This window comes from Panthera pardus, unplaced genomic scaffold (assembly GCF_024362965.1).
Source record: "Panthera pardus isolate Hobbes unplaced genomic scaffold, ASM2436296v1 HiC_scaffold_25, whole genome shotgun sequence".
Classification (NCBI taxonomy): Eukaryota; Metazoa; Chordata; class Mammalia; order Carnivora; family Felidae; genus Panthera; species Panthera pardus.
In genome coordinates this window covers 18,811,273-18,838,519 of record NW_026526821.1, presented here as the reverse complement: position 1 = coordinate 18,838,519, position 27,247 = coordinate 18,811,273, and the positions used below count along the sequence as shown (strand labels likewise).

General features: G+C 48.0%; 1 protein-coding gene across 1 annotated transcript in view; it reads right to left on the bottom strand.

Annotated features, from left to right (window-relative positions):
• Positions 1-694: 694 nt before the first annotated feature.
• Positions 695-27,247, bottom strand: part of CHD6 (chromodomain helicase DNA binding protein 6) — a 155,647-nt gene continuing 129,094 nt past the window's right edge. Inside the window, 11 exon segments of the mRNA XM_053890241.1 lie at positions 695-3,201; positions 3,203-3,976; positions 10,438-10,557; positions 11,544-11,735; positions 13,688-14,140; positions 15,143-15,349; positions 15,722-15,873; positions 19,209-20,786; positions 21,888-22,096; positions 23,780-23,996; positions 24,669-24,729. Of these exon segments, the coding sequence (XP_053746216.1) occupies positions 3,079-3,201; positions 3,203-3,976; positions 10,438-10,557; positions 11,544-11,735; positions 13,688-14,140; positions 15,143-15,349; positions 15,722-15,873; positions 19,209-20,786; positions 21,888-22,096; positions 23,780-23,996; positions 24,669-24,729 (4,086 nt within the window). The 3' untranslated portion in view covers positions 695-3,078.

Here is a 27,247-nt window from a genome sequence, read left to right as displayed (position 1 = left end):
GGAAAACCACAGCAGAGGACTCTGGGGTCTTAGAGAACAATGCCTCACCCATTCTCCAGGCTCTTCAGCCGCCATCCGTCGGCCCCTAGTGGTGACCCAGCGAGGGTGAAACTGGTGGGTGTCTGGCTGTGTGGCCAGGGCTTCAGCACTTTCCTGCTAGTCTCCTCGACAACTTCGGACACAGTCCTTCTGGGGCTTGAGAAGAAAGCTAAGGGCCACCAAATTCTTAACAAGCCTTAAGAATTCTGAGGCACTCCTGTGTTTTGGGGCCTGTTCCGATCCCACAGTGGTTCCACCGCCCCCCCCCCCCCCCCCCGAAGTCCCAGGTATGTGATTTGAGGCGGGGCTTCTAGAAAGTGGTGCAGTTGAGGCGTCGGCTGGAGCCTGGAGCGTGGAGCGGCAGGAGCGTTCGGGCCCCAGGTCCGGGAAGCAGGGACTCTACTGCTCTCCCTTCTACAGCACATGTTTTAACCAGGTGTGCCGGTGGGTCAAGAGATAAGGCAAATCAACCCCCGTGAATGGATATTTAACAAGCCCCCAGTAGCGTGCCCAGAACAAAGTGGGCACTCGGAAAGACCGTGGACTGCTGTGTGCAGATGATGTATTTATACAAGGCCCAGGCAGCAAGAGACATCCAAGTGCCACTGAATTTGACTTTTAAAATTGTTTTTTTTTTTTTTTTTTAAATCCAGGATCAAGACCACAGACAATTTATTATGTAAGACACGGGGTGAAGAATGACCAAGGAAAGTTATGGCTGTGAGTGACATGGAACTTAGATGAAAAGGCTCAAGTTTGCTGAAGAGAGTTTAAATTTGGCTTTTGCTCTTGGAAACGTCAAAATAATCATAAGAAGCACTTATGCCTTACAGAGCAAATAATCCACAGAGTGTCATTTTCATTTTGCAAACAGGGACACAATAGCAGTCAAATATAAGCCTAAACACCCAGAGAGTTAAACATACAGGTTCGGTAAGATATAACAAGGGGTTTAGCATGCTGGTGGGTTTTTAAATCAAATCCATATTGAACCCTGTGACCTACTGGAGGTTCTAAGTGGAACCTAGGGAAAGCAGCTTTTCCATACAAAACAACAACGAGGACAACAAAGGAAACCCAGGCTCTGCTGGATGTCTATAATACTCATTTGCAGTAAGGCTTTCAAGATACATGAATTTTTATAGCATTTGTATTTTAAGGATTTAGGGCAAATACATTTTTTTTCTACTTGATAAAAAGAAAATTAGTACTTAAAAGGTTCAAAAATATATCGATTGAGTGATTTTTTTTTTACATAAATAAATTATATTGATTTTTAGGATTTAACAGCTGAAAAAACCCTTTCTGCTTCCACTGGAGGCAAAACTGAACAAAATGTTAGTTAAATAGAGAGCAGCATTTCTAAGAAATCTGTTGTCAGCATTATCGACCATCTATGCTACAAAGATGTCATTAAATAGGATTTGTTCAATCAACGGATTCTTTCTTCTTATGCGATCGGTTACAGAATTTCTGATTTTTATCTCTGATTCATAACTCCACCGTTCGAAGATACATCTTATTTTTTTCTTCGGTCACAATTTAACAGACTTCTTTGAGATGCTCATTTTAACATTTACATAATTTATAATCCCAAATGTATAAAAGACAATGACAAAAGCATCATAAATAAATAATGCAAACTGAAATAGTTATGTCAAACTTTTGGACCTTCTGATAAATTAGCAAAACTGTAACAGGAAAAGTAAAAAATACAGTAAATTGTGGCAACACCAAGTGAAACTGGTACCAATAGCACTTCCAACGTCTCTGACGGCCCCCGCACGGGCCCTGTGCCCCCCAAGTCCTGAACCACGAGCTTATTTCCAGTCTCAGAGCACGACCGGCCCTCTGGAGTGCGGGACACAAGTGGGAGGGGAACGCAGGCAGGGTTAAGCGCCACTCAGGCAGGTGCTTCCCGAGTGAGAAGGGAAAATGATGTTAATTTGCAACAGTCTCGACTAACCTGATCTGGAATCTGGGTCCAACTGTGTAATATAGAGAAAAAAAAAAAAAAAAAATGGGAGAGAAGAAACAAATTTTCACAGTCGTTTTATAAAGGTGGCACACACCAGTTCGGACAACCTCAAATAATTTGACGAAGGGACCTAGCAAAGTGTAAAAGTGTTGAGTGACTATATCCTCGAAGGCTCCAGAAAGAGCCCTACTCTTGGTGAAGGGGAGCACAAAGTAAAAACTTGTGAGGGGCCTGGTGGTGGCCGGAGCGATCCTTGAGAGTGAGGTGAGCAGTGTGCAGCCCCACAGAGGACGAGCCCCTCACCCGCCCCCATTGCCGGCAACAACCCCGGTGTGTAAAGCTTTTCCATACTGAGAACGATCTTTACGTGGGGGAGACGGCATACATATGTATAAAATAATGCCTCGTCAGTATTCCTTCTTGCTGCAGGTGTCTGAAAAACCATTAAGGGGGATGTCCTGTTACTACCAGTAAGGTTTTTGCTTTCTAAAGAAATGAGTATATGCATTTTCAACCATTAGTTATATACTTCTGTCTACACTACTCATTTAGTCCTCATGATAAAATAGGGGAAATATCTTAACTAAAAAATACGCACGAGCACTTCCTTCTTCTGTGCTTTTTGGTTTCCCCATTAGATTCTTCCCATTCAACACAGCTCACGGAAAAAAGAGCTCCTCTCTGTCTCTGTTCTTTGGCCCTTTGGTGGTAAATCCCTAGACAGCTTTCTTTTGCCACTGTCCCTCCTCAGGTGAGTGGGAACTTGGAAGAGAAGGGGGAAGGGTGTGTCACCACATACTGTATTAGCTACGGTTGCTGGAATGAACAACTGGGTAACAGAATGAGAATTCTGTGCCTCCTACACTAGGTCGACGACACTCAGCTAATGAAGTGGCAAGACCCTGCAACTATTAACATCTGTGACCACAGTTCTCAGAAAATTAGGTAGGTAATATTACTTATGGAAACACAGGTTCTTATGAAGGTGGAGTGAGGGAAGTAACAAACCTTTATGGGATAAGAAACTTACAAGTCACAATCATTTCTTAAATGAAACAGTTCTAATTGGTGTCACTGTTGGAGTCTTTGAGGCCCCCTTCCCTGGCCTGTGCCACATGTCCTCTCTCTGGAGGGATGGGGGCCCTGGGTTCGGGGCAGTTCTGATCGCCGCCTGGCTCCTTTTCGGGACCCGGGAGCAGGCTCTGGGTTGGGGTTCAGGCTGTCCCCTTTTGTTTTCTTCTTCTTCCGCTTCTGGCTCTCCAGACCTACTGCTTCAGAGTGTCTGGCCTGCTGCATTGCTGGCAGAGCCATGCCCATGCCCGGGGACAGAAACATGGATGGGTAAATGAGTCCAGGAGACACTCCTGGGATGAGAAAGGGGTTAAAAGCCACAGGACTACTGGTAGTTATTGCAGGTTCGGACTGATCAGAAAACGGACCAGGACCAGGCTTGTCTTCAGCTAATGTGTCCGTTTTTACATCATGGCTACTCGGCTTGTCTTCTACAGTCTTTTCGGTCGCTGCTGTGCCACTTTTTGTTGTGCTTGACAGAGGCGCTGCAGCGGTGTTGGTGCAGGCAGTGGCCATGGGTGCATTGAGGAGTCCCCCGACACCAAACATCTGGGGCACTGCGGCCATTCCCGGCAGCATCATGGGCAGCATGCTCAAGGTGCTTTTGACCTCTTCGCCCGTGGGCATCGTGGCGAAGCCGGCCGGGAACCCCACCAGGCCCGTGAGGGGGATGCCTGGCAGATTTCTCATGTTCTGGAGTCCTACCAGGTCCATCCCAGCGATCAGTCCGTTCATGAACAGTGGCCCCATCCCCGAGGGAGAGTCCGCCACGATGGCAGGGGTCTTCAGGAGCTCGCTCCGAGGCCGCCTCCCCCTCCTTCGGGGGCCCGCATCTCGAAGAACAGGCTCGGCCAGGGTGTGATTGAACTTGTTTTCTGGGAGAAATCCCTGCAAAAGGACAAAGAAACACGAGATGCCGAAGGTTACTGGAGGGCAGGTGATGGGCTGGGGATGAAGACCAGGGTTCTGCACTGGGCCAGACTGCCCCTGTTCCGCCAAGGACCCGAGTGGGAGCCCCCTGCCTACCTGCCTCGACAGCTCTCTAGCCTAGGTGCGTCTGAGGTCGTTGGCTTGGGAGGCCGAGAGCCAGCCACCACCAGCACACGACAGCGGCATCCACTCCCTGGAGGAGCTCGTCAGAGAGCTGGGAACTGGAGCCCAGCTAAGGACACGCAGGTCTTAGGCGAGACTTACAGCTGCAAGGCCTTGACCAAAGCGAGCGTTCATCTTCCTTGTGACACAGAAGCAACAAAGCAGAGTAGGGGAGACAGAGTTTTGCAGGAGATGGACCTGAATTTTGGTCCCAGCTCTGTAACTAGATGTGGGACTCGGGCCACCTCAGCTAGACTCGCAGAGTGCGAGTGAGAAAGGACCATGACATCTCTCTGGCCTTACTGGAGGCAAAGTGTGCAGCACATTACCCGACCCACAGGAACAAGTGCTTACTGGAGGGGTGCCAGTGACCGCACATACCTCACTCCCTGTGGGTCACAAGTTCCTGCAGGACAACTCTGTCACCAAACAGGGTGTCTACATGTTTGCTGAGGAGACGAGGGCATTCTTAATGTGGCTGGGGAAACACATCATAGTGACTGATGTTCTGGTTTCCCTCAAGGGAGGCAGTCTAATTTCCCCTCTCATCAGAGGGCCGTGCTCTGGTTTTCCCAGCTGGTGGAGAACCCCGGGGCTAAGCACCACGCGGCCTGCCATCCAGCTCTGCTGGCACGTGGGTCACCCAGCACCACGCATGCTCTGCTACCGCCATGCGGACGATTTACTATGGGGAATCAGGGAACCTGCTGCTCCAACGGCATCAGTGAGTGGTAGGCCACACGGCGGACAAAGCACCAGGCTGGCAGCGGGCTTGCTGCAGCCTTATGCACTCCTTCCTTCGTGACCGTGATTCAGGGGCTCTGGGGGGCGACGAGGATGTACCAGAGCCTGCCGGAGAGCCCACTCTGCCAGAGCTTCCCGTCTGGTTGCAGAGAGAGAATTAAACAAACCGGTGCAATTACAGCATACCTAACTCTGAATTTGTTCCCAAAGCAGCACAAATAATCCCCATAGCAAGAGAAAGGGAGAGATTTCTCTCAGGACCCTCTGCATGGAACCCCTGAGTCACCCGGGAAACCACACCTTTCCCTCTTTCTACTGCCTCCCGCTCCTCCCTGCTGTCATTGAGCTCATGGAGGCGGTGCGTGTCCACGGGCTCAAAGGCAAGTTGGGACAACTGCCGTTGAGCAGTCTCAATCTTTGTGGAGAAGAGCATGGAGAAAAAGCCCTTCCCTGTGGTCCCTGGAAGTCCTCTCTCCTTTCTGAGCCATTGAAGGAAAGCAGCCTTAACTGCCTGGGCTTCTCCTCGTGGGTCCTGTTACAAAGCTGGTGTGATTCTGCCACCTTCTCTTTGATCACAGCAACGATGAGGCTAAAGATGTTGAGTGGCCATTAGGGATCCATCACGGTGGGTTTGCACTGGGGACGCAGGTCACCATCAGGGCTGGAATGTGGAAGCCGGGACAGGCTCCAGCACAGCAGCATGACGTGGGAGGGGCCCAACAGTGAGGCCCCCCCCCGTGCGCCGATGCTGGAGGAGCCCACGCTTCTCTACGGCTGACTCTGCTGCCTTCTCAGGATGCTCAGCTGTTTTGTATGCACGCCTTCCCTTCCTGCAAGTCTGCAGTGGGGAGTGGGGACCTGATAAGACACAGTTGATACTCCACCAGTCTACTCTGAGGCCCAGATGCAGGGCCCCGGCTGCAGTCCTTACTGGAGCATACTTGGAGTGAGAAGGCAGGGACAGGTCGCACCAAGAGACACCAGAAGGGCCTGAAAAATACTTTCATTAGGGCCAGGACTGCTAAAGAAAATAGGAAAGGAAGTCAGGAGTCCACAGATACCTAAGGGCTGAGACTGACAGCCAGGTCTGAGAATAGTTAAGATGACTCTTCACAACCTTGGGGCGCCTGGGTGGCTCAGTCGGTTGAGTGTCCGGCTTCGGCTCAGGTCATGATCTCACAGTTTGCAAGTTCGAGCCCCACATCAGGCTCACTGCTATCAGCACAGAGCCTGCTTTGGATCCTCTGTCTCCCCCTTCTCTGCCCCTCTCCTGCTTGCACATGGGTGCGTGCTCTCTCTCTCAAAATTTTTGAGAACAATTTTTGAAGAAAAAAGAAAGATGTCTCTTCACAACCCTCCTAAGGACCTCTACTTCAAACTTTAATCCAGGAGTTCTGGCATCTCCATTCAGTTCCCTGCCTCTCTTCTGCCTAACTGTTAAAGAAGCAAATCCTTAGAAACTCCAACAGATCTCTGCTTAAAGGGGTAGCTGTAGAGATGGGGTTAGTTGGTAACACGGGTCCTCGGTGAACACACCCGTGTGGTGGGCTGCCAAACGAGAAGCGGCTGGGAACGGAGGCATGGGGACCTTGGTAGTGGCAGTGTGGACAGGACCGTGGCCATCCCAGAGGGGCAGTGGGGACTGGAAGAGCAGCAGGAGTACTGACAGTGCACTAAATGTGCACCTGCCCTGCGTCAGGCAGACGTTAAGGGTTCCATGTGCATTAGTCATCCCACCAGCCCTGAGGGGTCAGGACAATTGTCACAGCCATTTCACAAAGGATTTACAGATTCGTACATGTGAAAGATGTGTATTTGAATGTTCCCAAGTCCCCAGGAATAAGGTTATTTTTGAAGTCCTACATCTCTCCCTCAATTTCCCAGAGAATATTCAAGAAAAACCCGATCACGGGCAAAAAGCTTTATGATGGTTGACTACAAGAAAACTCTTCTCCAGAAGCCTCGGTTTAAACTAGCAGAACTGAGGGAACAGTGATACTGTCATGCTTAGCGCCCCACTTCTTTCTCACAAAGTGGGAGAAGCAGGGATCTGCCCCAGGGGCACAGCAGACCCTTCCCAGCCTGGCTGTCGCATGCACCTCACCACACTGGCTCTTACTCCCACCCGTGACCAGTGCCTGCTCTTCGCTGGGCCGGTGTGTCCAGGGTGCTGGGCAGCCACTCACCCTGGCTCTGGGGATGATCACTTGGGGAGCAATCCCCGCCTGGTTCCTATTTCTGAACAGAGAGAGTAGCACTTGAGGGACCGGGGCCAGGCTAAAAGCAGAACTTGTAACGCACACCAGTCAGCCAAGGGCCCCAGCCAGGGGAGCTGCAACAGGACCACAGGGCTTTTCCAGGACCTCTTCCCTGCAGCCCAGCCACAGCCGCGAGCCAGAGAAAGGTGTTGGGGTGTGTCTTTTTCCTTTATACCCACAAAGTTCCCTCCTAACTCTCCAGTAGAGGGTGTGTTTGATCTGAGAAGCCTTTATGTTAGGAAGTAAACCCAGAGCTTGATAAACAATGCCTCCATCTTCTTTTCCAACAATTTGCTATAAGCCAGATGTTCTTTAACATCTGGGCATCTGGGGCATCTAGGGCTAGACACCTCGTCAAGCCCTATATCCCGCAGGATCTTTGGCATGCCCCTCCGGCATCAGGATGTCCAGAAATGTTCCTCCCCTGCTCTTGTTGTGAGCCTCTGACATAGAGAAAGTGCTGAGCCCTTTCAGAACTGGGAACCTGCCAAGGAGGCATACTGCCTTCTCCCCTTCAGGCTGGATGAGCAGCAGCAGAAAGGTCCCAGGGGTGAAGACAACGGCTCTTCATCTACTGCCATGCAAGAGGGGTGCTCGCAGAGGAAGTCAGCTCTCACCACTTCCTGTGGGAGGGATGGTCCCTCCAGCCGCTGAGCTGCTGCCCACCCTAGTCAGGTGCCCCTCCCAGCAGCTAGGCGACCACACACAGCGGCCAAGTTGGGCTTTGGCAGCTTTCCCTCCTAGTAATTATACCCTGAGAGCAAATCTGCTTCCTCCTCCAGGGAAGCCTGGGGAGAGGGCAAGGAGAGCAGGGAGCAGGAGAGTCAGACGTTAAGCAACACTGGAGGTAAATCTGCTCTTCCAAGCCTAGAAGGGCATCTTCACCAATACACAGAAGCACATATTCCAAAGCCTGTGGATTCTAGCTCTCAAACTTAACTCCTGGTAGAGGAGGAGGAGAAGGTGGTGACCAGAACTTCCTTGCTCCTCCCAGGAAGGTTAGGAGGGTTAGCCCACAAATATTCATGACTGAAGAGAGACCTAACAAACCAAAGGAGGTGTGTGTGGAAGCAAAGTTAAAATTCCTACCCACAAAACAATGAAACAAAAACTAGCCCTAGAAGACGTTTTTGGGGCAATTCGGGAAATCTGAATGTACACTAGATATTAGATATTAATATTCACATGTGTGATAATGTTAGTAGGTAGGAAAATATTCTTAGGAGACACAGGCTGAAGCATGTAGGGGTGAGGGCTCATGTCTACAAGTTACTGTCAAATGGCTCAACAAGAAACAAAAAATCTATACACGCATCTAGACAAATGTAACTTACGTATGTATGTGCATGCACACACACACACACACACACACGTCTCACAAGCGCCCACTATGTACTGGGCATCCTGAAAGCTGAATCCCACAGCCTTACCGTGGCTGGTGGAGCTCGCCCGGCCGAGCCACAGCACACACAGCAGAAGGGCTGAAGGAAGGAAGAGGTTTCTTGATTTGAATCTGTTTTCCAGAAGCAGGGGTAGGATGGGTGGGGAGTGAGGTCTCCATGGGAAGACACCGGAGGGCTCCTGTCCCAGCAGGAGCTGTGGGAGACAGCGTTGAGGGGAAACTGGCCCTCCTGGGGTCAAGCAGCGTGTTGCTGTCTGGGCCTTGCTGGCTCTTCCCCAGTGGCGTGGCTGGGCAGCCCTGAGGACCGGGCAGACAAGTGCTTCCTCCCCTGGCCTTACTGCAAGAAAAGGGCCTCCGAGGCAGGGACTGTGTTTATTTAACAAGGGAGGAAAAGTGCATCTCTGGTAAGAGGCTGGCTTGCAAGAAGGGCTTAGAAATGGGTTTTCTGGCAAGGGGTCAGCATCTGTAGGAGAGTGATGAGCATTAATTTCCAGAGAACATGAGGGAAATTGTTAGACATAGAAAGAAATAAGAGGGCCAAGGAGGAAAGCACGTGGTTTCTCTGACACGTCTCTAAAACCAAGAGCTCAGAGGCTACAACAAAGCAAGGACCACAGTCTCTCCTGGATGCCTTCCATGTGACGCCCTGTGTGGAGACACAAGGAGAACGTGGGGAGACGGCATGAGGGCTGGAGAAAGACGGCTGGGCTGAGAACTACAGTTGTGTCAGCTTGCACAGCACAAGGAGGTCTAAGAAAAGGGGTGGGAGCGACACTCTCTGACAGTAAAGCAAGAGAGGGGCAAAAGGGCAGCTTTTCCAGTGTGATAAGCTTTCTGACAAGCTTCCGACCTTGGGACGGGGCCCCAGCCCCACTCCTGGAGTGGCTGCTGTGGGGGATGGGGATGAGGGAGGAGCAGGTATGTGTGAAGAGCTGCTAGACCAACCCACCAGGTGACATCGGTCACAGCCTCCTTTAAAACACTAAGTAACAACTTCCTTCTGCAAGAGGAGGAAATGACTAGGGTGGGTGGTCTTCTGGAGCTGAAAGAAGAAAATCACATCCAGGCAATCTCACTAAGCAGGGAATTCGTACCCAAGGAAAACCCCAGCTGGCAGAGCCTGGAGGAGAAGGCATTTAGGAAAGTCCATGCTTTTGGGGGGACAACCCGAGAGGGGTGGATGCCCAGGACGCTCTTGAGAGGCTCCCTGTTTGGGGAGGATGCACTTTTAGGAGGTAAGAAGTGCATTTATGTATGATTTGCCTAAGCTTGACATATTTTCAGGTTGCAGTGTTATTACTGCCCCCTAGAGGTTCTATCTTTGCTATTACAACTCTACTCTGAGCTATAGTTAACTCAGATGCATTAGGCTACAAGTATTTCACAGATGGCTTTGAAGTCTCTTCCAGGCTCATGATTCTATACGAGGAATAAGACAGGGCTTGGAGTCAGCTGTTTTTCATCACCAGTGAGGATGGACTAGGAGGAAATGTCTTAAGTGGAAATTTCCAATAATGACATTTGTTAACACTAGAAACAGACTCCTGACAGGGGTTAAGGTCTCCCTGAACTCTCTACACTGTAATGGGGAAGGGGGGATTATCAAGTTTTGGAAATAGTTAAAGTACAAATTTAAACCAAAAGTTTTGGAGGTAAAGGGTGAAAACAAAGGACGACGGGAAGTCCTACTGCTGCTCAAGAGGCCCCAGTACCACTTATCTCTACTTATCAACTTCCTCCCGTGCTGGCCTCTTGTCCTCTCGGGAGATGCTGCCTGGCTCCCTACTTCCCAGCTGGAGCTTTCCCCAAGTCCACAAGGCTTGGCTCCACTGGGACACGTCCCTCTTCCTTACCCTTAGTCCTGGCTCCTTGGGGACAGCAGGAACCCTCTCTTCCCCACTCAGGGAGTTGACGTCTAATTTTCCAGGTTCCTTACAGCGTGGCCTCCTCTGCTTTGGTTTGTCTGAAAAATTCTAGGAGGCAAATGGAAATCAACATTACAAAACATTCTGTCACAGATTCTTCTGAGGAGGGTGGGGCTTTTCGGGTGGTTTTGCTCTTGTCTCATTAATGGCCCTCTGTACAGGACCTAGTCAGGTTAGGTTGAAAGACACAGCTACCAGGCCCTCAGCGAGGCTTTCTTTGAGGCAACAGTGTTCCTACAGCTGGAGAGCAGGATGTGTGGGCTTCCTTGTCAGACCTGAGCTGACTCACTAGTCTCCCAGTGAGACTAGTTTAATCTCTAGCTGTCACCTCCTCATCATTTCCCCCAATTCTCTCTCCACCACTACCTACCTGGTGGGCTCTGTCTCTGGAGGGTATGCATCTGTGAATGCACTCTCCTCCTTTTCTTGTGAGCTCTCTACCTCCACATCTTACCAGTTAGACGTACCCAGGACAAAGACGGTGGTGGGGTAGACAAACAAATGAGAAAAGGAAAACCAAGAAGAGACCTCAGTGGTCATACAGATTTCTAATCTGAAAGATCTGGGGCAAAGGCAGTAGAAGGACTTGAAGGACGAGTCCCAAAGCAGTAACTCGAGCTAAGAGCAGACACTCCTCCCTACAAAGTGGTCATATTTTCAAGTGGAAAGAATACATAGGGACATGTTCATGAAGCGGCACTGTTTATGCAACATAAAGATTTCTCTGTGCACTTAGGGTCTGGTGTGGTCGTTCTGGGAGACAGGGGCACTGAGTTTAGGCAAATTCTGTCCTCATAAGGTTTTGTGCAACGACTTGGTACAGCATTCTTACAGGGGCTGTGATCTGTTACTAGATACTCAGTGACAATTTAAACTTAAAAAAAATCCCAAAAAACAAAACTTTAAAATGATGTTCTCAGTTAACACAGATCTCTCCCAAACTTCCTAAGCTCCCCGAGCATGCTCCTCGTCAAACACAGCACCCCATCAGCGGGGAAGGAAATGGCAGGTCGGGCAGAACCAACAACACTTACTGCTCCAAAGCCAGGAACCTCTAAGGAGTAGTCGGCCTGCTGCCTCAGCCAGTCAAGGAGACTCTTGCTGGGAATGGCTTTCTCAGCCTGGCTGCCAGCTGCTGGGGCTGGCTCAGGGGCTGAAGCGGCAGACACCGGCCCTTCCGGATGTGAGGCGCTTGAGGGCGCCTGCCCTGGGTCTTCATGGACTTCCTGGACGAATGAGAAACAAGTACGTGCAGTTAACCATGACAGAATGAAAACCAGTTTCTGAAAGGAAAACACGTAAGGTGTTCTTTGCACCTTTCCATCCATTTCCCCCCGAATGTTACTGTGCTGGGGTGCTTGAGTAAGAATCTTCCACACCACTGACCCACACGCGCGCTCCGGCAGGGGCTGGCGTTCCCTCCACCCAATGCTCCTCTCCCTGTCTTGTCTGCTTGGTAACCTTTAATTCCATCCTGTCTGCTCAGGTTCAGTGTTACCTCCTTTGCCACCATCAATGACCATCCCAGAGAGCACAGGCCACTCTACTTCCTGCTCCCCCACGGCGCCCTTCACAGGCTTTCCACATAACCGGAAATGCCACACTGCAATTTACTTACCTCTTCTTCCTTCTACAGGTTGAAGAGCTGTTACTCATCTCTGTATTCCCAATGCCTATAATCGGGTCCACGAAGTACAATATGGTGCCAGATATATGTTTGCATAATACATTTTTAAAAATACTCTGAGGCCAAGAGTATTTGTTTTCCTAGTCATTCCACTGCTAAATGTTTTCATAGTCATTCCACTGCCAATCTATGATCACTACAAAGAAACTAGGGCCTTGCACCTCTAAAAAATGAGACAACGGTCTTAAAAGCTTGCAGGACTGGGCAGGGAAAGAACCTGCCACTTCAGCCTCCCACATTATACAGAAAGTCTAAGAGGAAGACAAAACTTTAAAATATACCAAATAGCAGAGCTTAAAAATAAGGCCCTCAGGCCCTAGTGAACAAAGTCTTTGGTTTGGTTCCCTGATCTGCCACTTTACTGGATAATCTTGGGAAAATTATTTAATGCTTGTAAGCCTCAGTTTCCTCATCCATAAAATGGGAGTAACAACACCACTTTCACAGAGTTGTGAAGATCAAATAGGACAATCACACAAAACCCTGAACATAGTGCCCGGCACACGGTAAGCACTCATTAATACCGGTTACTATTATTCCTTTTACAATAAAACATGAAATGTGATTCCTGTTTTGGAGCTTGAAATTCAGTAAGTAGGAAAAACCAAGACACAAAGAGAAGTCAGTTGTCTCTGACACATTAAGAAAAGTCTATGGGGATCTCTCCTGGCCAGGCACACGGCTTCTAACCTTGTCTGTTGTTTACAATAATCTCCTCTGGGTTTAGGGGGTCCTGGCGTGACTCTGGTGAACCCTCCTCATGGCAGCCCTCTGTGGGAGATGCTGTGGGCCCACTACAGAGCAGTGAGGCTCAGAGGTGCACCCCATGTCACCCACTATGTCAAGCAGCAGAGCCAGGATCAACGTTCAGGATCCTGACCCCTGTGCCTTCTCCTGACCCCCAGCAGCTCCTGGAAAGCTGGAAAGCTCCTGGCCTGCCAATCTGCGTGCCACTGCCACAAACTCAACCCTGCCATTTGCTTTAACTCCATCACCAGTGGCTCTTCCAAAACACTGGGGGATATGGGCTGTTTGTACCGGAAATGCCAAGACCCCTGGCTCCTATCTCCAGGCTGCATGCAGGTGAAGGGTCCATAATGGATTAAACGCGTTTCTAGAAAAGACTGAGGGCAACTTACAACAAGAGACCCCAAGTGGGACAACTGAAATAGGGATAAAAAATCCACAAATTAAAAAACTGGGTGTCTGGGGAAGGGTTTGTTGCTCAGTGTAGAAAGGTCAGTGTTGGGGCACCTGGGTGGCTCAGCTGGTTAAGTATCTGACTTTGCCTCAGGTCATGATCTCACAGTTCATGGGTTTGAGCCCCACACTGGGCTCTGTGCTGACAATGCGGAGCCTGTTTGGGATTCTCTCTCTCCTGCTCTCTCTGCCCCTCCCCTACTCTACCTCTCTCTTTCCCTCAATAAATAAATAAATAAAAACTTAAAAAAAAAAGTCAGTGTTTTTTACTTACTGGCCTCATATACCCACCAAGATTCCTGCCTGAAGTGTCTGCTCCTTCAAAAAGATGAGGTCCATCCCTCCTTCAACATGTTTCCGTCTCCCTCTCCTCCTCCTCGTGGCAGCGTCATCTCTTCTGAGGTTTCCGTTGACGATCTGTCCTGTCACTGGATGGATCAGGCCAGCTTGCAGAATCCCAGACAAGTCCATGCCGAGGGCTCCTTGAAGTGAACCGATAGCCCCGATCTTAGGGGTGCTGGCGCTCAGTGGGAAAGGAGACGCGGCTCCTGGGGACCCCTCTGAAGTGCAGGAGAGGTCTATTGCGGACTCCCCGTGCCAGCCATTGAGGACGATGGGGGGGTGCCCGTGGGTGGCGGAGAACTGGTCCAGACCCCGCGCCTTTGCATCCCTCTCCACCTCAAACTCATAGGGCCGTCTGTGCTTTTGGTCATCCTTTGTGAATACTGGAGCCAGGAAGCTCTCCTGTGAACATACACAGGGGGCAAGAGAGGGGTGAATGCCACTTCTGTGGCCACATGGTAGCTCTTTCTCCCAGCCCGATTTCCTTGAGCCTAGTAAATTCCTAATCAACTTCATAGAAGTTCTTTCCACTCAAGGTTTCTCAACCCTTAGCACCAAATCACCTGGACAGCTTGTTAAAATGTCAATTCTACTTTAGTGGGTCTGAGATTGTGCATGTCTAACAGGTGTCCAGGTGCTACTAAAGCTGCTAGTCCATGAACTAGATCTCAGGGAAGCTCAGCCTCAGCTGTGCATCAGAATCTACTGGGAAATTAAAAAAAAAAAAAAAAATTCCAATACTCAGTCTACACCCTGGACCAATTAAATCAGAACCAGCAGCTTTTCAAGGTCCCCAGCAGGTTCCACTGTGCACTTGAAGGTTGAGAGCCAGCGTGCTAACAACGTACCTCAAATTAAACCTTACTTATAAGCCTGAGTTTATAAAACCCATTCTGATTTCCCTAGTTTCTATCAGCTGCCATTGTTCTCGTAGCCTTCCAAGTACCGAACACACCGATCTGATCCATTCATGCCTCCCTTTCCTTATCCGTTTATTAGTTATCAAATCATGCTTTCCAACTCCCCCCCACCCCCGCCCCACCCTGTTTAGATACACTCTGCCACTAACCTGGTCTAGAACCTCAACTCTTCATCAGACCCACCCTTGGCCTCCCAGCTGCTGGCACTCTTCTTTCCTGACGCTCACGTCCCAAGAGCCCCGCACACCCCTCCAGCTGAGCTGTAAACCCTGCTCTCGTCATGCATTTCCCTGCCCTAAGACTTTCAGTAGCTCCCTGCTGCCTACAGGATAAAATCTAAATTCTTCAATTAAACTAATGACCGCACAAAAAAAGAATAAAAGTCCTATCCATTCAGTCAGTGTTTGCTGAATGAATGACTTAACTGAGAAGAGCCATGTGTCCTGTTCTCTGCTGCACAGTCAGCCCCACGCTATGGCCTCACCTTCTGGATCTGGGCCACCAATGCTGCACCACTGCTGAAGCTGTGTTCTGATGTTTCTGGCTCCGAGATGCTGCTTCGAGAACCAGCACTGCTGGTTAACACAGGGGTGGGCAGTGTGCCCGGGGGCTCGTACTGCTGGCTGGAAGGCCACTTCCCCTTTAACACCACGTGGCAGATATTATCCAGGCGGTTGATTATCACGCGATCCTATAAAAAAGACCAAAAGCTATGAGGAGTAATCACCAAGCTACTCAAATTCACTAAGTCCCTTGAGATCACGTGTCAAGTTTTCTGAGCAGAAGGAGTTGATTAGAAAAGAGCACACTCAGATGTACTCACTTTACAAGTCTTAAAATAAGTTCTATGGTCTGGACAATGAAAATTAAAGCCATAGTGCTGTAAATACGAAGACATTTTTATATTATCGTCTAATCAGTCGAGTGTGTATGTCTTTAGTGTTCAAATGTTACCATTACTAATACCTTTTCAAGATATTACACATTTCTCTGAATTTATTATTCAGAAATACTCTACAAGCTGAGAAGGCTTTGGGTAGAAAACGCACACTCTGTGAGGTACCTTTGGCCACTCAGAGAAGGAAAAGAGGGTCTTCTCCTGGAGCAGTTGAGCAATGGTGGGAGCCCGAGCCTCCTGTAGGTCATCCCCGAGGTCTCCAGCAATGCCTGATGCTGAGCTCTTGCTCTCCTCTTCAGAGTATTTCCCTGGGTAATCTGCAAAGAAGGGTTTAAAAAAATCAATTTGGTACTTGGGAGACAGTAATGATCTGAAAGATTAGGACACCTGATCTGTCTTTTCAAAAAATTAGCTCATTCGGTGCTAACTTATTTGAAATTAAACATTAATGACCATGCCTTCTCTTTCCAGGAGGTTCTGGAAGAACCAAAATGCAGATCCTTCTTTAGGGCTATCCATGCAAGTCATGTGATAACTCTGCATCCACACCCCAACAAAAACAACAAAAGAAAAGAGGAGATTGTCCTGTGTATCCAAGAATGAGAGCAGGCTGAGCAGCAAGAGGCTCATGTAGAGTAGCTGACGAGAGGAACCTGAACATTGTAATATTTTGATGCATTGAAGGCACAGTCCACAGCAAGACGCTGATGTTAATGAAGGATGGGAGGTCCTGACACTTACAACAAAGGCAAAATAGACCTGATTCATGTCAACAATGATGCAAAGAACCTAGAACATTTATATCATGATGGAAACAAATGGAAACGCAGCTCATTCTTTCAAGTTTCAGTAGTGAAAGTTTATTATCAGTGTGAAATGGATCTTCAAAGATCCACTTACCAGTAATGATAGGGAATAAACACAGGGTAGCAAAATGTCCAGGGCAGGAAAAGCTGTGTGCCTCTTTCCTTGTGAAATGACAAGGAATGTCGATCCTCTGAAACACAGAGGTGGAGATTTCACTGCTGACTGTGCACCAGTCTAGGGAGCTGTGGGGACCCCTGACCACGAACAGGGCCTTGCCAGGCCGTTGGATTCAAGGATATGCAAGACAGATGTGGCCCTGACCCTCAGGCTCTTATGATTTCATGGGGGAAAGACAGGAAAATAGTAATGATAAACGAATAACTACAATTACAAACCATGGCAAATGTTTTAAAAAGAAGCAAGCTGTTATGATAGGGAAAAAGAGCTTTGGAAGGACCTGCTGGTAGAAGGTAAGGCTGGTAAAGAGGGCTTCTTGAAGGAGAGAACACCCAAGAAGAGGAGGAGGATGCTTCTTTTGGACGTGCTGAGGAACAAAGAGACACATCCAGGGGAAAAGTACAAAAATGAGGCTGGATGGGTAGAATCATCTAGATGATGCTGAATCCTGTAGGCCATGATAGAAAATTCAAATTTTACTCTAGATCTAATGGGGAGCATTCCTGAAAGGTTTTAAGCAGAGAGCCTGGATTTAAGTTTTATGAAAAAAAAAAAAAAAAAAAGAAAGAAAGAAAAAAAGAAAAAAGATATATGAGAGAAAACCGTGGAAAAGAGCCAGGAGACCTGGGGGCTGGCCCTGACAGCTGTACCAATTACTGCCCAACCTGTTCCACATCTCCTATTTGTGGAGGACCCCCTCTGAGGCCTGCAAAAGCATATATGTTATATGTGTGTGTGTGTGTGTGTGTGTGTGTGTATGCATTTATTTACTTATTTATGAGAGAGAGAGAGAGAAACAGAGTGAGTGCGTGTGCAGGGGAGGGGCAGAGAGTGAGGGAGGGGAGTGGACAGAAGATCCGAAGCAGGCTCTGTGCTGACAGTATCCAGCCTGATGCAGGGCTTGAACCCATGAACCACGAGACCTTGACCTGAGCTGAAGTCGGACACTCAACCCACTGAGCCACCCAGGCGCCCCACCCCCACTTAAAAAAATTTTTTTTTTTAAATTTAAAAGCATTTAAAAAAAAAAAAATTTTTTTTTTTTAACGTTTATTTATTTTGAGACAGAGAGAGACAGAGCATGAGCGGGGGAGGGTCAGAGAGAGGGAGACACAGAATCCGAAACAGGCTCCAGGCTGTCAGCACAGAGCCCGACGTGGGGCTCGAACTCACGGACCGCGAGATCGTGACCTGAACCGAAGTCGGATGCTTAGCCGACTGAGCCACCCAGGCACCCCTTAAAAGCATTTTTAAAAGCACTGGTGCAAGGGGGCCTGCCCGTGAGTGTGCCACTCACCAAAGCTCATCAAGCTGATGCTGCACCAAAGGGCCTCAGAGCACAGAGGTTTCTCCTCTAAACCATACCCTTCTACGCCCTGTACTCATTTCACCGTCTGGATTTCCAAGGACTGTTTGGTGATTTTCCCCATAACAAGGTTCAAAACACAATGTGGGTCACAAAGCAGTGATCCTTTGTAGCCTAGGCTGAGGACGCACAAGGTCAGAGACTGGCTCCCCACCGGTCAGCTGGGGCTACAAGTCGACCTAAGCTACTTTCAGGGGCCTGTCATTATCCCAGGTAGCATGTAAAGTTTAGCTTGGGTTTGGAACTCGTCCCAAGGGAGCCACTAATCACAATGACTAAAGCCAAAGGTAAGGGGCTTACAAATAAAAGGAGGCTAGATCATGCAGGGGGGCTCAGCTGAGCTCCTCTCCCTTTTTCCTGCTTTGATAGAAGGGCACTGTCCCAGAAGGAGGAAGCTGTGTCTGTCTCAATCTCTGAGCACCACACCTGGCATTAGGCCAAGCATGAACCGGGTTTTTTTTGTCTTTTGGTTGCTTTTGACAATGACAAGGATAAATAGAATTGTTTTTGTCCATTGTAATATATCTTCTTGGGTCTGAAGGAGTAAAAACACCAGTGAAAAAGGTAAAAACCAATTCTTGTTGCTCAGAGTCTCTAATCAATGTATCTTTGCAAAAGCACAGAAATATCTGAGTCATGTAGATTCTTAACATTTAGAAAGTCATCTTAACTTGAAGCCTTATCTAAGAATTTATTTAAAAAGACCAAATCTATTTGTATTTTTGTTGAGTTACTTGTAATTTTGTATTCTTATTCCTGTTAACTTACTAAAATGAATTTAAATTCAATGCACCAACATTGACTCACGGGTTTTGACGATAACATGAATAAATGGTCCTATCTTTGCTCACCTTAATAAAGATCGCATTTATTTGTATTTTTGTGGAGTTCCTGAAAAATTAACTGCACCTACACAAAACTGCAGGTTCTTGACGTTCCCAGGTGTTTTTACTTTGACCAGTTTGAAGCACGTCCCTTAGCGGAAGAACAAGTAACTTCCCCCAACAATGTATCTAGCACCTACTGTACAGAAAGAAGCCTACAGCCCTGCCCAAATCACAAGGCTGGTGCAGCAAAGGTGCTACGACTGTCCATAATCATCTTCAGTTCTAGAATGATCAGAGTTGAGCTACTCTGTCTCACTTTCAGACCAAGGCCTGTGACCTTTGGTCTTAAACGACAGGAGAGCGGGCAGGTCCCTCTCAGAAGCCACACCATCTCCTGACCCTCCCTCCACCCTGCCCCCTCCCTGTCACGTGAGAACTGGCTTACCCAGAACACCACAGACGGTGCAGACTATACCTTGAGCATGGCTGTTCCCATCTCTGTCGTAATCATCTTTACTCTCAAAATCCATGTCTTCGGACTTGAGCTCACTTGCTTCTGGATACGCAGGGAAACCTTTTTTGCCTTCTGCATTTTCCTTCCAAGGTTCTTTTGACAGCTCGTGCTTTCCCTGAAAGGGTTCTGATGGAGGAGCGGTGGGCTCACCCTCCACTGTGATACTATTTGTTTTGCTTCTGTACAGGTCTGGGGTATAACCCTTGGATTTGTCCACCTCAAACTCCTCGTTCTCGAGGCCACGTGCCCACCTCTCCGTGTGCTTGCAGTGACACTGACAGGCTGCTGGAGGAAAAGCCCCCTGTGGTCTAGGATGCTGGCTCATGGCCTCCAGGCTTCCTCTCTTGACCTCATCCACAGGGAGGCCTCGGCTCTTTTCCCTTAGGATATTAGCAGTGGGCTCGGCTAGATGCAAAACCTCGGGCCTTTCCCTCAGGCCTGTGGTCACACCTACGTTCTCCTCCTCATTCTCTTCCTCTTCCTCCTCCTCTTCACTGTGGTTCTGACTCAAAACCAATTTACTTTCTAAACTTTTGTTTTCTAATAAATCAATTAACTGCTGGTCTGATGACAAGCTTCTTCTGGAATCACAGACACTAAGATGGCACATATCTACAAACCCACTTTCATTTCCCTGATCCAAGGAAGGGGAAGCTAAGTGTTTGGCTTCTAGCTGCCCAATGCTTTCAGGCCTCTGCCCTGCCTCACTGCAGACATCCCCTTCCCTTGAAAGAGACAGCAACAGATGTTTTCCATTTTTGATGTTCATCTGAGCTACCCCTGCTTCTAAGCTACTCATAAAAGAGGGCCCTGAAGGTATTTCTGCCTCATGGCCAGCAGGCCGGCAGTTCCCATCTTTGCTTGCCGAGAGGGCCAGAGCATCCTTTCTGGGCTCTGTGTTTGTACTGGGGCTCTCCTGGAGAGAGCCCGGCTCTCGAATGAGAGCCTTCTTCCCATACATCATGCTCTCCAAGGACTCAGGCAGCAGACTTTCATCGTGGGTGATGGAAATGACATCCTGAACTTTAGAAATAAAGTTGTCACAAGTCATGTCAGATAAACTGCCCCCAGGTGGAGCGAGATGATCATCTCTACTTTCTATTTTCACCAGATTCTCAGGTTCATTTTCAAGGGGCTCTGAAGTCCTGCTCATCTGAGTGTATGTAAGAGATTCATACAGCCTGGAGTTGGTCTGGTAAAGGCAACAGAGACTTTCTGGTGCCTGGGCGTCCGTTCTCTTATGCTGGGCGTAGTTTCTGTAGGCATCCAGGAAGGACAGCTGGGGGTCGGTCATGATGTAATAGTCAGTGCGGTTCAGCCCATGCTTGGCGGTGCCGACGAGCAGGTCTCGGTCGTGCTTCCCACACTCCCACCAGACCGGGAGGTAGAGGCTGGGCCTGCAGAGCTGGAGGCGCTCGTGTAGCTGAGGACACCTCAGCACTTGCTCTCGGACCTTCCGCAGCAGCTCAATGCGGTACAGGGTTCTCGCGGCCCGTTCCTCCGTGATGGGTTCCACATAGATGCTGGGATCTGGGGGACCTGGAAAGCCAACACAGAGCCCATCACTGAAGGCAACCCCAGGACAACTGCTGCCCACCTGAGCCCCTGTATCTCTGGTTCTGCGTTTAACTCGCTGGCTCCCCAGCATGCAGTCCTAGGTGAGTGTGCCCCTGCTACACGGAAAAGCTACGACAATGGAAGGTTTTTATGAAACAAGGACAGACCCAGTAAGGGTGAAAGGAACACGAGAACTTCAGTTCTGGAGGTGACATGGGTTCTCATTCAGTAAGCATGTACTCGGTGCCCTGTACCCAAAGTCCTTTACGTGCCCTTCGGCTCTCATGGCTATGCTACGCTACAGCATCGTCAGCCCTGCCTAAAGGATGGGGAAGGAGGCTCAAACACGCTAACTTGCTCCACAGGGCAGAACCAGGAGTCGAGTCCAAGGCCCGGCTCCCTGTAGTCTATCCAGCTCCTTGGTTTTAATGAAAACACCCTAACCGTGTCACGTGGGGGCAGAAGCGGGGACGTGTGTGCATGCTGCCGTCAGCCCAGAACGCACACTGGGTGGGCTCTGTATTTGTTGTAGCTTTCCTACAATACAGTCCTATGGTCCAGACCAAGTTTATCTACAAACAAAGGCAGAAGAGGAACATCAAGGAAGAAGCTGTTGCAAATCTTAACCAAGAAGCAATTACTCTGAAGGCGTCCCTGTTGGAGCAGGGGATGTTTAAAACAGCCACTTCCTTTCTATAGCTACAATTCAACACATGGAAAAATAGTTAAAGTCACTAAGATGTAATCTAAGGACGGAGCAAAGTTCACCAGAGAATTCAATCTGTATGAGACTTAATGATCCACTGGAGGTTAATTAACAGCAGTCTCCCAATACTTCTGTGAGATGTTTATCTGAATTTCAGTTTTTGTTGAAGCTGCATCATTTTGGGAGAGAGATTTTATTTTATGAGGGTGGACCCAATTAGCAGTTCAGGAACTTGTGAAAACCCACTTGACTTTACCTGAATTCTTCGGGTAGACTCCACTCTCATGATCAGGATTACCTGAAGTGATTCTGTACCTTGAAAATAAACATGTCCCTTTCCCGTGTATCGGGGATATACAGACAGAGAATTTGCTCACCACCATCTTTCCATGTGGGCAGACGACAGACGTTCCGGCACATGGCCACAAAGCTATAAAAATAGTGCTCCAGGCTCTCATCCGACTTCTTGTCCAAACGGGAAATGATGCGGAACTGCGTCCAGTCAAAAGTTTTCTTTTCTTGATCATAAACAACCCCAAAGGAGGACACTGCTCTGTAGAAGTCTGCTTGCTCTCTCCTAGTCCACCTTGGGATTTAATCAGAAAGGGAGAGTGAGCTGTTTTCCCTTAAAAAAAAAAAGCCAACATCTACTTATTGAGTGCCTACCTACTAGGAGAGCCCATAGAGTCAAGAAAGCAGGGAGGGCGGTTTGCCTACTTTATTATTTTTATTTAAGTTAAATTGGGCTGAGAGGCTTATAATGAAAACAGCCTATTACCTTACCACTACTTTCAAATCTTTCAACTTCTTATGGTATTTATCTCTCCATTTCTAAGTCACATGTACAGACTTGCTATCTCTTGATTCATTAATTTTAGATTACCTAGTTTGTTTCTACTTGTTGGAGATGAAGACTCTAAAATCTTCATTTTAGATGAAGATGCTTCAATATTTTATTTATTTTTCCCCCGGGAAGGCAACACAGAATCAGAGAGTCCTGGAGGGCCTTAAAGTCACCTCCTTGCTTTTCCAAATGAGGAAACTGGTCCAGAGAAGGGAAGTGACTCCCTCAGCCACACATCTCCCCTATTTCACATAGGCTTTCTTCCAGTTTTATGTAGGTAGGTAGCCCATATCTAGGACACAAAGGTTCTCTAGTCTCTACATCCTGCAGGGTTAAGATAACGATGTAAGGTGGCTGGAATATTATACCCGGCCCAGGGTCTTTATGAGGGGCTCCTGGGCATAGTACTTTCCATCCCCGGAGGGAGTTAGGCCAGGAGTGGGGTGAGGGAGTCACAGGAAGAATGAGAAGCAGGCAAGAAGGGCTCAGGTTCTCTTCGGAGCTGTGAAAGATGGAAGAAATATTTTCCCTGAATTACCAAATTTCATAAAGTCAGAAGGTATACACAGAAGTAACTGAGTTTGCTATTTTTTCTCTTTGGTGTTCTTTTAATTCAGTGGATGCTACATCAGAAGGATGGACAGATGGGGTGCCTGGGTGGCTCAGTCGGTTAAATGTCCGACTTCGGCTCAGGTCATGATTTCACAGTTCGTGAGTTCGAGCCCCGCACTGGACTCTGTGCTGACAGCTCAGAGCCCAGAGCCTGCTTCAGATTCTGTGTCTCCCTCTCTCTCTGCCCTTCCCCTGCTTGTGCGCTCTCTCTCTCTCTCTAAAAATAAACATTTTTAAAAAATTACGTAAGAAAAAAAAAGATGGATAGAAAGACTTAAAAGAACTGCAGCTTTGTTCATTTTTTTCTGGTGGCATCATTCCTAGACTGTGCTGGCCTTCTGTAGCCATTTTAATCGTAATTCTCAGATTGGCAAGTAACTCCTGATAATTTATCCCCTCCTTCTGAGCAGGCATTTTATAAGGGCTTACTGCTTTCAAAGTCTTGATAAGGACTGGTAACTATAACATGGCACCTTCATCACACACTATTCACTTCGCTGCTAAAAGAACACGGTCTGATATATGCTAATTTTAAACCACATTTCCAGGGACTGGGGTCCAACTTAGGAAGGGGGTCAAGTTGGAAAATCACAGAAGTCTGGGACTTGGGAACAAAACTGTTTCCTAGATGTCACCAACTCTCCAGTCAGTATGACCACACCATCGCAGTTGGAGCCTGGATTGGATTAGTTCTGGAGACCACCTAACTTCACCTGAGAACACTAAATACACTTGTTCTCCAGCGATCAGCTCTCCCTCGTTACCTTTACTCAGTGGGCAGTTCTGCATGCCCTTTTGGTCACTGGCTTTTACCTCTTTTGAGCTTCCTTGTTGATGAGATCCATTTCTGAAGTTCTCCTGAACATCTCTTCCTGGACCCAGTATCCTTGGTTACCTGGTCCCAGGACTTCCGGTCGGCAGAGTTCCTTGCGGTTACAGCGCTGGTACACGGTGACCAGACGTCTGAGCCGAGCCGTGAGAGCAGACGGAACTGGCCAGGGTGATTTGTCTGGGTCGGAGCCATCCTGGGCTTCAAACATCAGTGAGGATATTAGTACTTACAAACAGAACCAAAACAAAGGTGGCTGTTTTTGTCGTTTGGGTTTAATAAAAACAAAGCTGACTCAAGCTGATCTATCAGCTCAGGAGCTAAAGCACAGCTGGAAGGCCCGCAATGCCGCGGCAGGAACAGCTTCAGGCTGCGGCTGGCTTCAGCATCTCTCACATGCACGGGGGCAGGACCAATTTGGGGGCCTTGCTCTACGGCGTGGGGACAAGGAGGCCCTGTGTGGCCTTCTCCATATGGAACTAGGGGCTTTGTGTACCTGGGTATTCCAACCAAGTCTTTCAGGTCTGAATTCAGAAAAAATGAACCACACCAAACCAATCCTCCCTTACTTTCCTCCCCTCAAATTAATTAAACGAATAATACATCAATGAAACCACAATTCTTCTTTCTCTGACTCCATCCTGACCTCAGATATCATTGACCTCACTTCCAAATTTTGAGGACAGGTGGGGGAAGCTTGCCAGAGCCACATTAAAGCTCCATGTGTGACTCCAGGAGACTCTGATGAAGGCCAACTTTCTAGGCTCTTTAAAAGAGCCTCCTTAGAAAGAGCACTTTTATTACACATGAACTCCAGGATAACTACAAACTGGGACCTTACTTTGCTCTGCCTTCAGAAGGACACAGTCTCACCTGCCCGGCTGTCATCCTTCTTTTCGCCAAAAATGCCATCACCTCCATCGCTGGAACTCTCCTAGGGACAAATGGAGCATAGCTGCAGCCCAGGACAAATCAGCCCAGGCAGCCCCCAGGCAGCAGGAGACCTCTCCTGCCCACGAACACCTCAAAGACTGAAATGGTCCCCGGTAAATAAAGCTTACTTGTGCAGTTTTAAAAGAACGAGAAAGCAGCTCATTTAAAATAAGCATTTCTTCTTAGAACGGTGTAGAATGATTCTGCCTGCAGAGAATTAGCTTAAAGAGCGACGAGCTGGCATGCTCTCCCTGGCAATTACATTTTACAAGCACTATTTTAGCTGTGAATTTAAATATTTGCTTTACCATCGTCTCTTGCAATTTAATACTGTCATTTCACAAAGGTTGTGCCTGCATTTTGGGGTTTTCATTTTTTGCTGTGAAAAAGTATGCTCGTGTTCATTACAGTTCGTTTACTTCACAGCAACAGATGCTCTTTTCCTAAAACGTGACTGCTCCAGACATGAGACCTGATGGCGCAAAAACCCCAGGAATTTAAAATTGAAATCACAACTGAGGCTCCAAGTAAATCTGGAGTAATTTCACAGGCACAGAGCTTATTCATGGTGAAGCATTTGTCAAACTGGCTCTGATGGATTCCTTTACAAATCCTTTCTTGGTCTTAGGAAGGGAACTCTCAAAGTTCTTTACATGTAAGGCGTGTGGGAGAGTTTGGGGGTGGGAGAGGAGATAGTGCTATTTTTCAACTGGACTCCATTTTTAACATGAAATCTTACTGTCTTTTTGATTAGCATCTTTTGACTTGAATGATGAAGAGAACAGCCCCAAGATTCAAGACTCTGGCCATGTTAGGGAGGGTCAGATGGGAGTAAGGATCAGCAATCTATAGTCTACAGGCTGCTTTTGTGTGGCCCTTGAGCTAAGATTAGGTTTTACGTTTTTTTGTGTTTTTTTTTTTTTTTTTTTAATGTTTATTTATCTTTGAGACAGAGTGCAAGCCGGGGAGGGGCAGAGAGAGAGGGAGACAGAATCCAAAGCAGGCTGCAGGCTCTGAGCTGCAGGCACAGAGCACAATGCGGGGCCTGAACCCACGAACCACAAGATCATGACCTGAGCCAAAGTCAGACGACGCTTAACCGACTGAGCCACCCAGGTGCCCCAAGTTTTTACAGTTTTCACACCTTTGAAGGTTAGAAGAAAAAGAAGAGGAAGAAGAAGAAAAGGAGGAAGGAGGAGAGGGAGAAGGAGGAGAATATGCGACGGACTGGAGGTAGCCCCCAGGCCTACATACAATCCGCTTCCTGGAAGGGTGCATGCAGCATATCATCTAGGTTCAGTAGGAATGGAGAGACACCTGTGACTGGCAATAGTCAAAATCATCACCATTCTCTTAGGTCCCTAATACCATGGAAGAGGCTGAAAGAGAAAATTCTAGAAAGGCAACAAGGAGCAGTACGTTTTCTCTCTTACAAAATAGTGATAATAGCTGACATTACTGAGAACTACATGTTACTTAAGCACTGGGTGAAACCCTTTACGTGGTTTATCTCATTTAGTTATCGGAACTGCTTCACGAGGTAGAGACTATGACTCTCCTCATTTTACAGATGCAGGAAACAAGCCCTAGAAAGGTTCTGTAACTTGCCCAAGGTCACATGGCTAGCAAGTGGCAGGGCTGGGTTTAGAACACAGTAGTCGGGGGCGCCTGGGTGGCTCAGTCGGTTGAGCATCTGACTTCGGCTCAGGTCCTAATCTCACGGTTCGTGAGTTCAAGCCCCGCGTTGGGCTCTGTGCTGACCGATTTAGATTCTGGACCCCGCTTTAGATTCTGTGTCTCCCTCTCTCTCTGGTCCTCCCCCTACACACTCTGCCTCTCTCTCAAAAATAAATAATAAAAGCAAAATAAAACAAAAAACACAGTTGTCTGATGACTGCCTACACTTTCCAACCACTCTAACCATCTAAAAATAAAGGGCAAAATGAGAGTCTGGGTTGAAACTTTGTTTTGGAAAGTGAAACATATTTAGAATTGGAGAACACCAGTTCAAGCTCTCTTCCCCAGCCCAAACTGTTTCCTGCCATTTAGTATCAGTGAAGAGTGGAACCCTCAAGCTGATCTACTATACCATTAAAAAAATAAAATGTTTACTTATTCATTCTGAGAGAAGGAGAGAATCCCAAGCAGGCTTCACGCCATGCTGTCGGCGCAGAGCCTGTGTGGGGCTCCATCTCACAAACTGAGAGATCATGACCTGAGCCGAAATCGAGAGTCGAAACCTTAAACAACTGAGCCACCCAGGTGCCCCTGTATTGTACCATTTTGAAGTGGCATTTAAATATGCCATCTCATCCTCTCCCACTATTTAAGTAGCTAAAAAAGAAAAAACTACCAGCCATGTCCTATATCCTTTCTTGCCGTTGAGAACATTTTTGAGTATCCTCACAGTATCCACAAAGATCCTTCGAATGCTGAAATTTATAATCCTAGACACTTCCAGACGGAGAAACGTTCTACAGCCTGTAAAATGTGGGAGTGAGGCTCCCATGCTCCTTCTG